Source organism: Xiphophorus couchianus, chromosome 22, assembly GCF_001444195.1.
Source record: "Xiphophorus couchianus chromosome 22, X_couchianus-1.0, whole genome shotgun sequence".
In the NCBI taxonomy this organism is placed as follows: Eukaryota; Metazoa; Chordata; class Actinopteri; order Cyprinodontiformes; family Poeciliidae; genus Xiphophorus; species Xiphophorus couchianus.
The window spans coordinates 23,928,796-23,944,405 of NC_040249.1; the positions used below are offsets into that span (position 1 = coordinate 23,928,796).

Below are 15,610 nucleotides of genomic sequence, written 5' to 3' on the forward strand. Positions count from 1 at the left end.
AAATCCATATTTAATAGAAACATACGAACGAGGCTGCACATCATGTGTTTTCAGTACGTGAGGAAAATCTGTAACAAGAACAGCATCACTTGTTCTTCCAATTTAAACATATTGGCTCAAGGGAACTGGCAAACCTTTGTTAAACCAAAAGATATACAACCTCTGCTGTGTGTGACTAATACTTGGCTCTTTGAGAAGATGTCGACAAGCTGTTTTATTAAAGGCCGTGTAAAAAAAACACAAAAAAGCAAATATAATGTAAGATTTATATGACAAGATAAACTGTAAAACATGAAGCAGGTTTCAGGAAAACAAAGAGACTGCCTGATTTAACTTTATTTATAATCAATGAGACAGACCCACACCACAACATGTATAAAAGAGTTCTTTATTTCTAATAAAGATGAATATATGCAAACATATGAGACATTTTTATGATTTACTGCATAATTATTAATACATTCTTGCAAACTGCTTTACAAAACACAAAAACATATGTAACAGATAAGCAGACAAGATGATGTGGTCTAATTTATTGATGCTACAGAGCAAACTATACAAATATCTGCCTTGAAAACTAACTGGGGCAAAAAAAAATCTAGCATCAAACATAAAAACCTGCTCTGCTTTTTTAAAAGTAAATTTTTAGACACACAAAGGACACATACATTGTATGTGTTAAGTATTTCTTGGATGTAAGGACATAAAACGTTAACTACACCGTTCACAGATTCAGCAGTGTGTTTAAATATCTAATTTCTACAAAGTGAATTTACATTTTCTTTTTTTTCTCTTAAAGTACAAAGTGCAAATACTATAGTTTCCACTGTTGCCGATTGGTGAGGGTAGATTCTGGGACTCAGAGCGTCAGAAGTTAGCCCTGTTTCCTCACAGGGTTCTGTGGAGGGAAAATTAAATCCTGTTAAACAAACTGGTTCATGTTTTTACAGTTCACCTAACTCCATATTCAGGATTCACATCACTCAAACAGATAATATTACGCAGTGGTGGGTACACTTCCGCTAACGAGCTAATAGCCAAGCTAGCTTTTTAACTATGTAAATAAACTGATTTCAGTAATTTAACTCAGATCATGCATCTAATTTTCCCATTCATTTTTACTTACTAGTTTACTGGAAGGCAGGTCTTCCCCCGATTTGGCACCTGTAAGACAAAAGCAGGTTTTTAACTTCAGCAACCTAAAAATGAACAACAAAGTAGAAAAGTTCAGACCTCACTTTGCTAATAAACAGAGCCTTTAATAAGGAATATTGCTTTAGTTGTGCTGCAGTAATAAAATGACAGATTTACAACAACATAGATGTCCCAGTTTTTTCTTTTTTTCTCTTTTCCTGTTTTTTCTTTTTTTTCTACCAACGTCCCATTTTTGGACAGATTTTGTTGAATTTGGCACCTGGGGGAAAAAATTTTGCAGTTTTTGTATATATACTTATTGATAAAAGAATAAGGTTTTATTTTTAAAGCAAGATTTAGGGTTATTTAGGCTGCTTCAACACTTGTCGAACAGTAAAGGTCTCCAACTATTTACTGAAACACACACACACCTCAGATGTGGAGTTTTACCTACGGAATCGTTTTCATAAATCAGAAATTTAATCAAAACTCTGTTATTGGAGTTTAAAGATAAGGAGCAAACAAAAGAGTAAAGTTTGAATCTGATTGGTTGAAAAACTCCCACCTGAGGCGTGCTGGTTTAACTCAGTCAATTATTTTGGTTACAATTACATTTCTCTTCCTGTTAGTAACCCAGTTCTGTTGTGATCCAAATGTATTCTGTAATAAGCAGATTGAATTAGTTTTGATTTAGGTTTTCAGCAGCAGATAGTTGGGATCTGTAAAGTGAAGGGATTTTCCAGCCGTTTTTTATGCAGCTTACCGTCTTCCTTGGTCACCCCGAGGCAGCCCATGAGCTCCTGCAGCGATAGCGCCTTGTCGTTGCTGATGTCACAGTACTCCACAAACTTCTTCACACACTTCTTCGGCTTGGACTTTTTGCGCAGGAAGCGCTTGAAAGGCTTGATCTCCTTCTTTCCGATGTCTCCGCTGCCGTTTTTGTCAAGCTGGCTGAAGTACCAGTGGACGACTCTCTCCTCCAGAGTGTGGCTGGGGTCAGGCTCGGCCATCCTGAGGGACAGCTGCATGTCAGTCAGTCTGAACATCATTGAAAAGTGGATTTATTTCAGTAATTTAACTAAAATAAAAGATCTATGCTATTCAGATTCATTCACATGCGTCTAACTTTTATTTCTGTTAATTTTGACAATAATAAAAATCCAACCTCCAGTTTCTAACAAATTGGGATTATTATAAATTATTATAAAAATACAATAAAAATAGTACAAGTGTATCCATTACTGTACATACTATGAACTCAATAGTTGGTGTTGGTTGGGGCTCCTTTTGCCTTTGTTTTGAGCTTCACTTTGTGAACTGAATTACTGAAATAAATGAACTTATTAATGACATTCCAGTTTATTTTTCCATTCATTGATCCTGTGCTATTTCATCATATTATTAACTACTGTAATATGAATGTTTCTGCCTGTTAGGAGGGTAAACTGCCTTCATGCCTCGAGGTGAAAAACTGTGGCCACTGATGTGATAAGTAATTGCAAGAGGAACGTTTTCACTTCCATACCTTCCGGCGGATGCTGGATCTGTGACAGCATGCACCATGTCTGTCGACAGCGCGTCAAGAACACTCGTCAAGAACTCTGTTTTCTTTGCCCCAGGACAGCCTGCAAAAATCCACCACAGACCAGAATTTGTAGGAGCATGATGGATGCAGTTCACTGGCTTTGCAAAAAATGCAGTACAGTCACTATTAGGAACCTGATAAATGTTGAGAAGAAGAGGCAAATCATGTTGTCTTAATATGAAAAGCACATAAAACCAAGAGAGGAGTAAATACATCATCTTACTTTCTCCAGTAAAGATTGTTCTGAGCAGCAGGAGGAAACGTTTTACAGTGTCACAGACTCACTTGGTTCAGAATAAAAAATAAAGGCTTTCCTTCAGCAGTCAAAACAACCCCAAAGCGGGTATTTTGTGGTACAGTTAGCACTAAAAATAACTAAAATAAGCAAGATCATGTTATAAAGTAAAATCCATGATTGCTACCTGGTAAAAACAAACATTGAAGGATTATTACTTGCGGAAAGTTGAGAAAATTCAGTGGTAGAATGACCCTAATGACAGTAATTGTCGGTCAGGTCATAAAGTTTTAAGAGCAACTTGACCAAGGATGCTCCACAAAAACTGAAGGCGACGAAGGCCTGAGAGATTCTTCCTGCTTTCTCACAATCTGCGCCTGCAGAGAACAAGAAGTCCTGCGCAGGTTCCTGCTGTTTTTACGGCCCTCGCCTGCAGGGCCAGATTCTCCTGTGCAGGAGATAATGGCAGCTTTGGGCCTCTAACAGGTGGTGACCAGCATCCCAGTGAACACCCAGCCTCCTCCAGGCTCTCACAGGGTGAGCGTTCAGCGCCGAGCCGAAGGTGCTGCAGAGGACGGACTCTGGAATCTGAGCGCGTCAAGCGTTAGCTGCTTCCTCTTGGCAGTAAAAGCTTTTTCTTTGGGGACTGAGAGAGACTAGCGCCAATGTCTGTCTGGACAGTGTTTAACTGTAGGACACTAATGTTCCTGCAGTCGCTCTAAGGAAATTGAGTTTGGCTGTTTTACGTTTATTTTAGAGCTGCAGTGGCAAATGGCTCATGTCTCTTTTTATAATTAGTGTAGCTGTATTATACACAAGTTTGACAGACACAGCACAGAATCTTAAAGCCTTCACTGCAAACACACAAAGTCTTATCAAGTATTTTTTGTCTATTTCTCGTGCAGATATCTTAGTACACTTCAAATAAAAGAAAATAACTGAGAAGTAATTTTTCAGCAATAAATTGGAGATTGTTTTAAGTAGATTATTCCTTAATACTGATGACAAAGAACAAGTTCTACTGAGAGATTATTTCACTTGTAACATGGGAAAATGTCATCTTAGTAAAATAATCTGCCAATGGAAGTTGTTCTTTTTTCATCAATAAGGAATAATTGACGTAAAACAAGCTCCTATTTATTGTTGAAAAGTTACTGGTAAGTTAGTTTTATCTTATTACTAAAATATTTGCACTAGAAACTAGACAATACTTGGTAGGGCTGGGCTTTTTTTGCAGTATGCATCATTGAATTGAATTGAACTGAACTGAACTGAACTGAATTGAATTGAACTGAACTGAATTCTGCTAATCTTCCCTAAAAGTCACCCTGTCAGATATATTTGAGGACATGCATCAGATTTCTTTATGGAAAACATATTCAAAACCTTGTATTATTTTCATGTCACTTCACAATTATGTTTACGTTTGTGTTAGTTTATGACTCAGAACCAGTGAAATACGTTGGTTTGTGTTTATACTGGGAGGAAATCTGAAAGGCTTCAAGGGGTATGAATGGGTTTGCAAGACGATGTAAATGAAAAAAAAAGCCTAATTGCAGAACCAGACTCTAAGCGACTGGCCAGTGGGGGTGTGTGCGTGTGTGTGTGTGTGTGCGTGTGTGTGTGTGCGTGGGTGTGTGGGTGTGTGTGTGCTCCTGTGCATGGCTGCTAATAAGAAGCAGTGTTTTTCTGTGGAGCCACGCGGAGCAGAACTCTGTCAGCATTCACAGCCACAGCTCACGACGCCTGCCCCAGCGCTGCCCAGCCATCCCGCTCCAGCGGCTTGGCTTTCCTCTCCCCCCCTTCCATGGCAAGGCGCTCCATTCTTGCTTCTCGCCCCATAAACCTCTCAACACCAGCGCTTCAGCTGCAAATGGGCTGCAGCCATGTAAAGGCAACATTTATAATTATTCTGTGTTTGCTCTGTGACGACGTTTACAGTCGTTGACGCAACTGCTTATGAAGAAAACAAGATGCTTTGTTTGTTTTTCACTATGTTTTGGCTTCTTTCATAATTGGAAAACTTGGTTCACATTATGCAAGTAAATTTGGCGGGTTTAGAATGAAGTCTGTGTCCATCAGTGCATAAAGTATTATTTGTTGTATCACAACAGTCAGGATGTCTCGAGCATGAGGTCTTTCCAATAGCACAGTTTTCTATCTCCACACATGCCACTTGAGAGTAGAGATGAGAGATATTTGGCTTTCTAAGAAGAATTTATCTGTGAGCTAATTGTCTCTGTGCTTCTTATGAAACGTCCCTGATGCCGCCTGCACTGAGACGCAGAGCTGTTCTGCTAAATGCAGCACCTGCGAGGCGAGCGCATTCCCTGCAGCGTTCCCTGGCACTGTGTTACATAAACAGCTGTGGATGAGGAGGGAACAGAGGCTGCTCTGTTCACATGCTGCTGGATTATTAAAATGTTTACCAAACCAACAAAAATAAACAAAAAAAAACATAAAAAACAGCTGATTTGCCGAGAAATACTCGGATTTAACTAGGATTTGTTTACATGCACAGACTGAAAACCACAACTCTAAAACAAAAAAACAAATCACTTTTTAGCCTAAAGTTTTTATGTCAAAGTTAATTCCAACAGGGCTGAAGTGAAAAAGAGATTGAGTGAGGTGCTGCAGAGAGATAAAAGCTGAATTATTAACATATCATATCAAAAATAAAGAGTAAGAATGCTGCTGTTAGCCAAACAGTTCAGCAAACTGCTCTGCATGAAAACATCGTCACTGAAAGAAGTCATGCACTTCAACAAAGATCCTATGACCTTCAAGGGGAAAAAATCAGGCCCATAGCACCACATGTCCTCCACCGTGCTTCACATTGATCATAAGGTGCTTCTCTCCAGTCATTCACTGTTTGTTTCAGGCCAGATTTTCTTTAATTGTTGCAAAAAATAAAAATTGTAAAATGGTAGTTTAATCTGACAAATGCACACAGTTTCTTTTAATGTTGCTGTCCCGTTTTCCAACTTCATCATTATGTCATATTTTCTTATCTTTCTTGTTTTCAAGGCTATCTAAGAGTAATAGACCTCAGTGTGTCAGGTTGACTTATGTCCCAGAAAAACAAGGAATCACTCATTACAAATTAAGAGCTTCTTGAACCAATGAAATGTACACAAATTGAAAGTTGATTTCTCTAAGCTTTTCCACTTCTAACAAAAATAACTTTAAGGCTTTTTCCATCTTCATTCACAGTGTCTACAACTGCTTTCAAACAAACATTCTTTCCTGTTTGTGTTTTGTTTCTAAATTCTCCCAAATCCATTCAGACACATCTGCAAACATTGCAGTCAGATGCAAGCAATCTGATTTTATCCTGCAAAAGTTCCCCTTAAAGCAGTTTTATGTAATTAAGACAAAGGTATTAACATTACCCTAAACCGATCTTCTGCTTTTAATTTAGCTATCTGCATTGCTATCAGTCATAGTACCACCACCTGTCTCTGGCATCCTATTATCCATTATCTGCAGCTCACCTCCCTGCTGTTCCTCCTCACTGCTTTCATTCGCTGTCCTTCATCTCCAGTGTCAGTTGAAGATTAATCCTCCCCCAATCCGTCTCTGTCTGCCTGCTTATTGACCAGTGAAGGGTGCTATCTGGTAATCCTCTGCTCTTTATCAAGCTTTTCCTTGACCATCAGTGCTAATGATGTCTACACACACTAACAGGCACAAACACACACATTGTTATCAAAGCATTGGAAGCTTGGCAGAAGTTTGAGGCCAAGATGTTAAAAACATCCCCATGTGGTCTGAAGGAAGAGGAAAAATAAAGACAAATTCCAGTAACTGGAGAAATACCTTGGAGATGTCTGCTTTTATAATGGTCCTTTGGTTTAGTTGGATGAGCTCTGGCATTACCGTCACACTTTGGCTGTTCGTACCTGTAAAAAAATGTGAATCAAGTCAAGGTTGCATGGGACCTAAGGGATTGTTTACAACATTGAAGCCCTCATCGTAAAATCTGAAGAATCCTGTGTTCCAGTGACCCCGGTCACTTAAATCTTAGGGATCCAAATGATCATTCTGTGGTGAACCAGGGGCTGTGAAACTCATCCAAAAAGAGGGGAAGAAGTTGGAAGTGGAATGAGGACAGAAAGGGGAGGGATGGTGTTAGAAAAAGAGAGGCAGCCAGGGAGCGTGGGACACAAGGATGCCTCCACAGCCTCCCTGACAGATAGTGTTGTCCTTCTAGCTGCTGTTTGATGGGGTCAAAAAACTGGCCAGTGACAAGGAGGAAAAACCTCACTTCCATATGTGCCCTAATGTGCTGGCTGGCACTCTGCCTGGAGTCCTGTTAATGTGATACCTTGCAATGCAGCTTAATAAGAATGTAGCTAGTCCTCAACTGTCAGCTTGCCTGACCTTTGACCTGCTGTTATCCAGTCCACTGAGTCCATCTCTGGTATCAGCAACACAGATGTCTGCCAGCATGTCAAGGTCAGATGTGCAAGTTTAGCGGGTCGTTTCATGGAACCGTCATGGCACTGGCCTGGTACTGGCCTGGTACTGGCCTGGTACCAAAAGGTTCCATAAAAGCTACAGGAAAGAACCTGAAGTTTCATAAATCCTCCAGGGAATTTCATTGAAAGCACTTGGAATGTTTCAGAAATGTTCAATGAAAGTTAAGAAGTTTTATAAACATTCCAGGCAAGTTTCATGAAAGTACCTGAAACTTTCAGAAAGGTAAGAAAGATAACTTTCTGTAACTTTCTTACTTTGAAAAAAGTTCCATGAAGGTACTTGGTAAGTCCCATAAAACGTTCATAAAAACTTCAAGAAAGTAGCAGGTAAGTTCCATTAAAGTACCTGGTAAATTTCACAAACATTCAATTAAAGTTTCTTAACCATAGGTTTCATAAATGTTCCAGGAAGGTTTCATGAAAGTATCCAGTTAATGTCATCAAATTTTCAGGAAAGTTCTAGAAAAGATCCTTGAAAGTAAGCTAGTAAATTCCATAAAAGATCCAGGAAAGTACTGAATAAGTTTCATAAAAGTTCCAGGAGACTCCTGGGAAAGTTCCTTGAAAGTACTTGGTAAGTTTCATAAATATTCCTTAAAAGTACAAGGTCAATTTAATCAACATTCCAAGAAAATAACTTCCATAAAAGTTCTAGGAATGTTTTATGAAGAAATAGAGGAAAATCTTTAGTCTCCCTCCAGAAGAGTGGGAGTTGGGACGTTTACTTCCGTTAATAATGTTCACTGAATGCAGGCTCTCCAGTTAAAGTAGGTACGTATCCCCTCCAAACATGGATAAATCACATTTCTCCTTGACTTATGGAGAACTTCAACTGGTTGCCCACCTGGTTGAAGTTCCTGGTATTGGCCGTCCAGTATCCACAAGCACGCACCAACAGTAGCCAGTGGAGGGGTGGCATTGCACAGGTTTATAAAAGCCGCCTTGGGCGCAGTCTGGCACAAACACGGCGTCATTATTCCGCTGCCTCCTCTCCTCCAGGGCCGACTGTTGCTCCTGGTCACATGATGAAGCTGGACAGAGTTCAGAGTTCACACACAGATCATCCAATGCTTCCTTACTAAGCTCTGTACAAAAACATCAATTTTAACTTAGGTGGTCCAAGTGGCAGGACTTTTCGGAAGACCTTCTTACGCACACTCTGTGTAAACAAAATGATGTGTTTATATTTTATTAAGAAGATCTCAATCAGATCTGGCAAACCGTGCTGGATTTCCATCACATGCAATGGTTTTGATTTATTTTCATTCATTTGCTAAATAAAAGCAGCTGTCCTCTCAGCACACTTGTTATATTTGAGGTACTTTCTGAGGATGAGTCTTTGGAGACATTGTGAGTAGACTGCTATATCAGCCCCTCATTGCACTGTTTATAGACATTAACAGGCTAATGACTAAGTACAGCTCCCTTTGCCCCAAGTTAAGTAAATATTTGGACACTCCTTATGCCCTTTGTAGGCGTGTAGGCGTGTAGGCGTGTGTGTGTGTGTGTGAGAGAGAGAGAGAAAGCAGAGTGATCATTACCAAGTATATGTGTACTTGCTCCAAATTTCCAATAATAACAATTTTTTATGATCTTGTCTTTTGTTACATACAAAGAAAACGCAGCGTGCTGGATAGGAGAGAAACTATATTTCACAGAGAGTGCAGCGTGCTTTCATGCAGCTCTCCAAGGGAGATAAGAGCACTGAAGTCAGAAAAGAAAGGAGGACTTTTTAGTATACGAGCTTTTATTGCCAAGCTCTCGCTCTCTTTGCTGCATGCCTCAAGGCTCTGAAGCCGCTGTGGGATTATGGATATTCTTTTTCTTTGTTTATTTTCACAGGGTATCTTCAGCCACACAAAAGAGACCAAATGAAATACCTCTCCACTATCTAAGCTAACTCTCTTCACTCTGTGCCTCTTTATGGGCTCACTTTGTTGGGGTTGGGGTGTTTTTTTCACCCCAATACTCCAAAGAGCATATCGTAATCAAAACCACCAATGCAGCATTTCTCAGGCTTATTATTGGCTGTAAATTATGATAATGGGATTCACGCACAGACCCACACATACACAGAAGGTTCTCATCTATGGGCCAGTCTAAAATACAGAAACCAACATATTTCCCCCATGAGCATAGAAGGGGTATAAAGATAAACACACACGTGCGTAAAATGAGAAGAGCTGGAGATCCTGTGTTTGTGCCATGTGGTGATAATTACAGGTTTGAAGCAATACAAGAAACCACAGTGAAACAGATACTCAAAGCCTGATGCACTTCAACACCAAGATCTATTGGTTTCACAACCCACCATCAGTCCTTAAAAGACAGGAACAGCCTCAAACTATGATTGCTTACACACGTCAGACAAACTCAACATGGACTTTCTGCTGAGATTTGAAGACATCTCAAAGTTCAGCATTAAAGAAACTCACGTGATGCTCTGGATCTGTTCTGCCGGTTGCTGTTTAAGTGCACTGACCACAGGTCAGGGTACGGAGAAGTGACGTCTGAAAGAAATCATCAACACAGCATTGTTAACAGGAGTCCAAAACACATATGCATATTATCTGAGAAAACCCAGGTAATAAAACTCAAGCTACATGCTATGAAACACAGACTTCAGGAGTGGACAAAGTAAGCTACATGTGGCTGCTGTTGATAAAAGTGGAAAAATGTCATTCATTGAGGTTCTAATAATCTTTGCATAACTGACTACCAGAAACTGAGGCGATGGATACTCTCTAGCCTGGAATGGTAAAACAGGAAACTAAAAGTTGTAAAGGTTTCAAACGTTTATATTAAGCTGATGAAGTTGTGCTTTGACCTGACTTTCCTCAACCAGATCATCACAAAAAGTTACAAAAACTACCAGATAAGAAGTGGAGCCATCATCAAGTATCTCCTTCACATGAATGGCCTCAAGATTGAAACACCGACTCACTGATCTACCTCACTAGAACAAGTCAAGGCCTCTGGAATCTCATTCAGACTGGATAAGGGTGGCCTCACGGTATCCGACAGACGCATGGTGATCGCAGCTGAGGCCAACAAACTATGACAAGTTAGCAGTGCGTTTATTTATGACAGAACTAAAAACATGGCAAGAAAAAGAAGTCAGAAGTCAGTGACAACCTGGAATGTACAAAGAGTAAGACAAGGTCTGGAGGCAGAGACGTGTCGTCTCCACTGGCTAAAGGAGGAGATGGCAGCTAATGATATCGAGACAAGGAGCCTCTTAAAATAAGTTCAGCGCCCAGAGTCTTGATCCAGGCATGGATCATCAGAGTGGGAGGAAGACTTGGTAGAATTATGAAACCAACATTTTAGGAGAAAGATGTTTACATTTCAATGCTTATGTTACAAGAACGTTGTGATTTATGGACTAAAGTCTGAATCATTGGATCATTTTTCATGTAACTGCATCACTGATGCGTTTCTTTTGGTGCAGTAAGTCAGTAAGTCAGGATCAGGTGATCCTAGTATTCCTTGTCAAATTCAAAATGTTGACTTGAATGTAAATAGTCCAAATCCAGTGTACGGCACAGGTCAGCAGAAAAGATTTGTCTGTCTTAAAAAACTCTTGCTCTCTTCACAAGCAGTAACTTAATCCTAGCTGCACATTAAAATCTTGTAACTGGCTTCATTTGGGAGCACAATGAGTGTGTGAAATGTGGAAGTTGAGATTAGATTTGGTTTGTGTTATAGTCTGTGTTTATTTGAAGATTAAACTTCGTAAAAATAAACTTTGTGAGATTCACAGAAATAGGCTCTGTTGTAGAGACACGTGACTGAAGGTTGGTCCTTTCCATTCGAGGGTTGTTCATCTTGAAGATTATCCTCCATAGAGACACATAGTTTTCACATAGAGACACATATTTAGAGAAACAAAGTTATTTTACACTCCCATAAAGAATTATTATGTTTACAGACTTTAGTTTGCAGAAAACATGTTTCCTGAATGCTCTTAAAGTGCATTCTAATCTTTGTGCCTAAGGTTTCCATGGACTCTCTTTCTGCCATCTTTTCTGCTGCTTCTGTTGTCATTCTGAACTCCTCTTCCCTCATCATCCCCACAACAACTGTAAGACTTTATTGATGATGAAGAGCAGCTTACCTTCTTCCTCTGGAGGAGATGGTGGCTCCACCGGGATAGGTTCTGCGTTTAGAATGGAGAATATTTGCAAAGAGACTACAATTACAAATGTTAGCAAGGTCAGACAGCACATTACAATGTGATTTTGCACGTTGCCCAGACAAGAAAGATGAAGGGGGAACGAGTGAAGAGAACAGAATGGAAACAAGTTGGGTGTGTGAAAGAGTTGACTTGTAATGCTAAAAAGGGTAAAGCAGAGACCCGTTAAAGATGAGGAGAACTGGAACCAGTCATTCCTGCTTTTTTTCCCATCTTTTCGTGTGGATAAAAAAGCTGTAGAGAGGTGGGAAAATTTATAGGTGAAAACTGCAGCTGGCAAGTGTGAGGTGAACCAGTTACCAGAGGGAAATCTGAGTATATGTGTTTGGTTTTTGTTTGTTTGTTCTGTGGTGGGAGAGAGGCAGGGAGGGAGGCTCGGGGTGAAGACCATGACAGTCGGTGTGGTTAACCTCAGGCTGGGTCACTCTGCAACACTGAGGTGTTTCACAAACTGCTTCACTAACATGCAGCTCCACAACCAGGAGCTTAATGGGAATAAAAACTTTCTTCAACAATTAATTTCAACTGAAAATCAAGAATTTACTTTAAAGGCAAGGTTGTTCTGCCAGCCATTCATCATCTCATGCCTGTTCACTGTGTTGAAATGCAATCAGTTACTGTGACTGAGTCAGACAGGCTATTATCCCACTCAATTTCAAAGGCATATTTATGAGTTGGATTTACAGTAAACCACTAATAACGGATCTTTACTTCGTGGCCTTTTACACGACTGTAACACCTCTCTTAGCATCTGCCAGGAAACCCCCATGCTATTTGTGGTCATAAGGCATTAGTTTTACTGCCGTTTGTCAGTCGTCAGCTGCATATGACTCCCGAATGTGAAAAAAAGATTAAGTCAAGCAACTAAATTGTGCTTAAAGCAAGGTGCTTGGTGTTTAAAGCCTTATGTTCTGATGTAAAAACTGCTGCATTGCAGAAATATTAAAGCACCTTGAAGTTTGTCACATGGTGCTAAATGAAAACCATTGACTTTTATCCATTTCATTAAAAGAAATTATGCAATAAATCAACAAAAAGTGGAGCATAATTAGGCAGTAATGAGAAAAAGGTCAATTTTATTCAGAATATGTAACAAATAAAACTGCAGTTGGATTCAGTCCATTTGAGTCAATAGTTTGCAGAACCACCTGCACGTCATTAGGCATGACCAGCTTAGCTAATAAAGACTGTAATCTATGAGTCTTCATCTTTTCAAAAATAGCTCAAGATGTGAACAAGAATTCTCAACTGTCTCCAAGATTCTCAGATTTAGGATTCTGCCGTTATTTTAATTATTTGCTCTGATCTATCTCCTTGTTTACACATTTTTGTTGTGATTCAGCTGCAGGTTTATTCCAGTGCATTTTTGAAAGCAGGTTTTGGAGTAGAACTTTTTGGAAACACTCCCGCAGAGGTGTGAAGTACTCTGTGCTTGTGAAAGCACATACTGTATGTGCAGAACGAATTGCTGCAGGGTTTGTCATACGCATGGCTGAGCAGATAGCAACAGCATTACTCTGTACTACTTCACCTGTTCAATTTATGATGTGGAATAGCCTATATATGTTTTATATGAACACTTTGTTAATCAGAAAAGGAGAAGCGTTGCCATTTTCTGAATGAGCTGGAAGCTAAAGCTCTAAAGTGGATGTTGACATCATGCTAAGATCACAGCGCCATCTAGAGGCCTGGCATGACAACTACAGCAGATTCAAGGTTTCTATAAACAGGGAACTTTTCCCTGATCAACATCTGAAAATACTGAACGTTTCTAGTCAGCGGTCTTATAAATGTAGCCTAAACCTTTGCATTGTAGCTCTGCAATAAGGTTATTGTCTTATTACTAGGTTAGCCGCCCACTGACCTGCTGCTCTATGTGGGACTCCAGCTTTAGGTAGGTTTGCAGTTTTGCCATCCTCTTTCCATGCTCAAATGTTGGCTGGAACAGAGCTCTGAAAAGGATTTTTTCCATCAGCATCGTGACTCTGCTTGGCTCAAATCATTTTCCATTACAACTGAACTCTAGTGGGTGTTTTTTTCAAAAGTCGTGTGGACCCAGAACCAAGAAGTAGTGCAACGTGATCTATACATGACAAAATCATAACAATGGAGGACATGGAAACCATGTTAGCTGAACTTTCTGTTCATTGTCCTTACAAATGTTCAGTTGAATTACTGTAAGGGAGTCAGTGACAGACATTCTTCTGTTGTAGCGTTTTCAGCTGACTCAGCACAGAACCCAGTGAAGTAGATGAAAAGGTTCTGGTTCCACGCGGCCGTTAGCGCAGAGTGGAGGCATGTCAAGTGAAAAAGAGCCAGTAGACGTCGAAGGCTTGAGAAAGATGTGTGGCCTTTGAAGAAAAGCTGGATTTAAACTGAAATTAAATGACTTACAGATGGACTCTACTTACTAATTAGGTGGCTCTATTTACTTCTGAGGGGAATTTGATTTTATAGTGTTTTATTTATGGGTATCAGAGTTAAAGTGGGCTGAAAATAACTACATCCCAGATTTGATAAAATTTGTAAAAAAAAAAATTTAAACCACTCTTTTTTCCACTTTTATGCACCACTTTGTGTTGGTCTATCAACACAACAAAATATGACTGTAATTGGGTGAGTTTGGAAAGCAATTGGTTACCCTAGATTTAATTTTGGGTTATTAGACTAGAAGTGGGGTGAATAGAAATGGTAAAAAAGGTTGTAAACCTTTTCACCTCACAATGCTGGGCTATGTTGTGTTCATACATGTACAGTCACATACAGTTCCGGTAAAATACACTGAAGTTTGCGGTCGTAACGTGACAGAATGTGGAAAACATCAAGGGCAATGAATCATTTTGCAAGTCACTGGGTGTTGTGAAGTTCTTTGGGTTCTGATGGGGTTCTTTTAAATCAAAATATTGATGCAATCACAGTTATTTTCGGTGCTGGCACACCACAAACCTACAGTTTATTCTTCTTTTCACCACGCTGTTTATCCAACCAGTTCAGACTGAACCACAGCCTGTCCCTGTCCCTCCCTCACCCTCCTTCCCACACTCCTCCTCACTTGATATATGTGTAACGACCTGGCTAAGATGGACACTGTAACAGAGGGAACGCACACAGTCACGTTGGCATGAATAACACAAATGATTGCCCGTACACGTTATCGCATCAGGAATCTATCCAACCAAACCCAAATCAAGCTCTTTGGGAAAACTTCAAATTCCATCTGCTAAACAAGTTGAGCAGATTTAACAAATTCTGGTGCTGAAACAAAGGAAAACATAGTGGTTGTTTATCTGGAAAAAGTCAGAGGTTTAATGAGAGACAGAGTGGAATTAGGCTGGAGTTTAATCGGTGGATGTTTCCTTGTGTCTCTCGAGGCTCCGGCTGAAAAAGAACCAAGTTGAAGAGTAAAAAATGTTAAACAAGAGGCTCATGAGGCTTGTTGATTTGATTTTATTGCCTGGTGAAGGTAGCAGGTTAAGCTGCTTTTGGTCTGTTACAGTAAACCACAAATTCTCTCCTAGAAATGAATTCAAACCAAGAAAATAACAGATTTAATACAAATCTTCTCCATGTGATTTCTGTGGCACATATCAGTGGGTAAAAAAACATAAATTGGTCATGCTAAGGATTTTCAAGTACAGAATGAGAATAAATCTAGATTTTGACAAACTATACAGCTCAGCATAAACCTAAAAATCTTTAAGTAATAAATCATGAAGAAATCATTAAAGTGCAACTCAAAACGTGTTGTTTTAGCTATGAACTTTGTTCATTTTAGAACATGTTTATATGGTCTTTTCTTGCTAGATGCTGAAGGAAATATGCCTTTATTAAAATGGACAATTTAGTATCTAATTCAATCCTATCTTATAACCACATATGGATGATGACGTCTGGTTAGGACCCATGGAGCGTCACTGCTATTGTTCTACACAGAAAATGTATTGTTTTTTGTAAAACAAAGGCTTTTGTAATGGGAGTAT

General features: G+C 39.6%; 1 protein-coding gene across 2 annotated transcripts in view; it reads right to left on the minus strand.

Moving 5' to 3' along the window:
* Positions 1-372: 372 nt before the first annotated feature.
* Positions 373-15,610, minus strand: part of smoc2 (SPARC related modular calcium binding 2) — a 28,432-nt gene continuing 13,194 nt past the window's right edge. Inside the window, exons 7-14 of one of the 2 annotated variants that reach the window (XM_028007700.1) lie at positions 11,553-11,594; positions 9,871-9,945; positions 8,280-8,466; positions 6,774-6,856; positions 2,660-2,759; positions 1,898-2,145; positions 1,127-1,164; positions 373-898 (exon numbers count right to left, since the gene is read on the minus strand). In XM_028007700.1, coding sequence (XP_027863501.1) covers positions 875-898; positions 1,127-1,164; positions 1,898-2,145; positions 2,660-2,759; positions 6,774-6,856; positions 8,280-8,466; positions 9,871-9,945; positions 11,553-11,594 — 797 coding nt within the window. In that variant the 3' untranslated portion in view covers positions 373-874. Of the gene's footprint in view, positions 899-1,126; positions 1,165-1,897; positions 2,146-2,659; positions 2,760-6,773; positions 6,857-8,279; positions 8,467-9,870; positions 9,946-11,552; positions 11,628-15,610 lie in introns of both variants that reach the window. The other variant, XM_028007699.1, reaches the window with a different exon arrangement.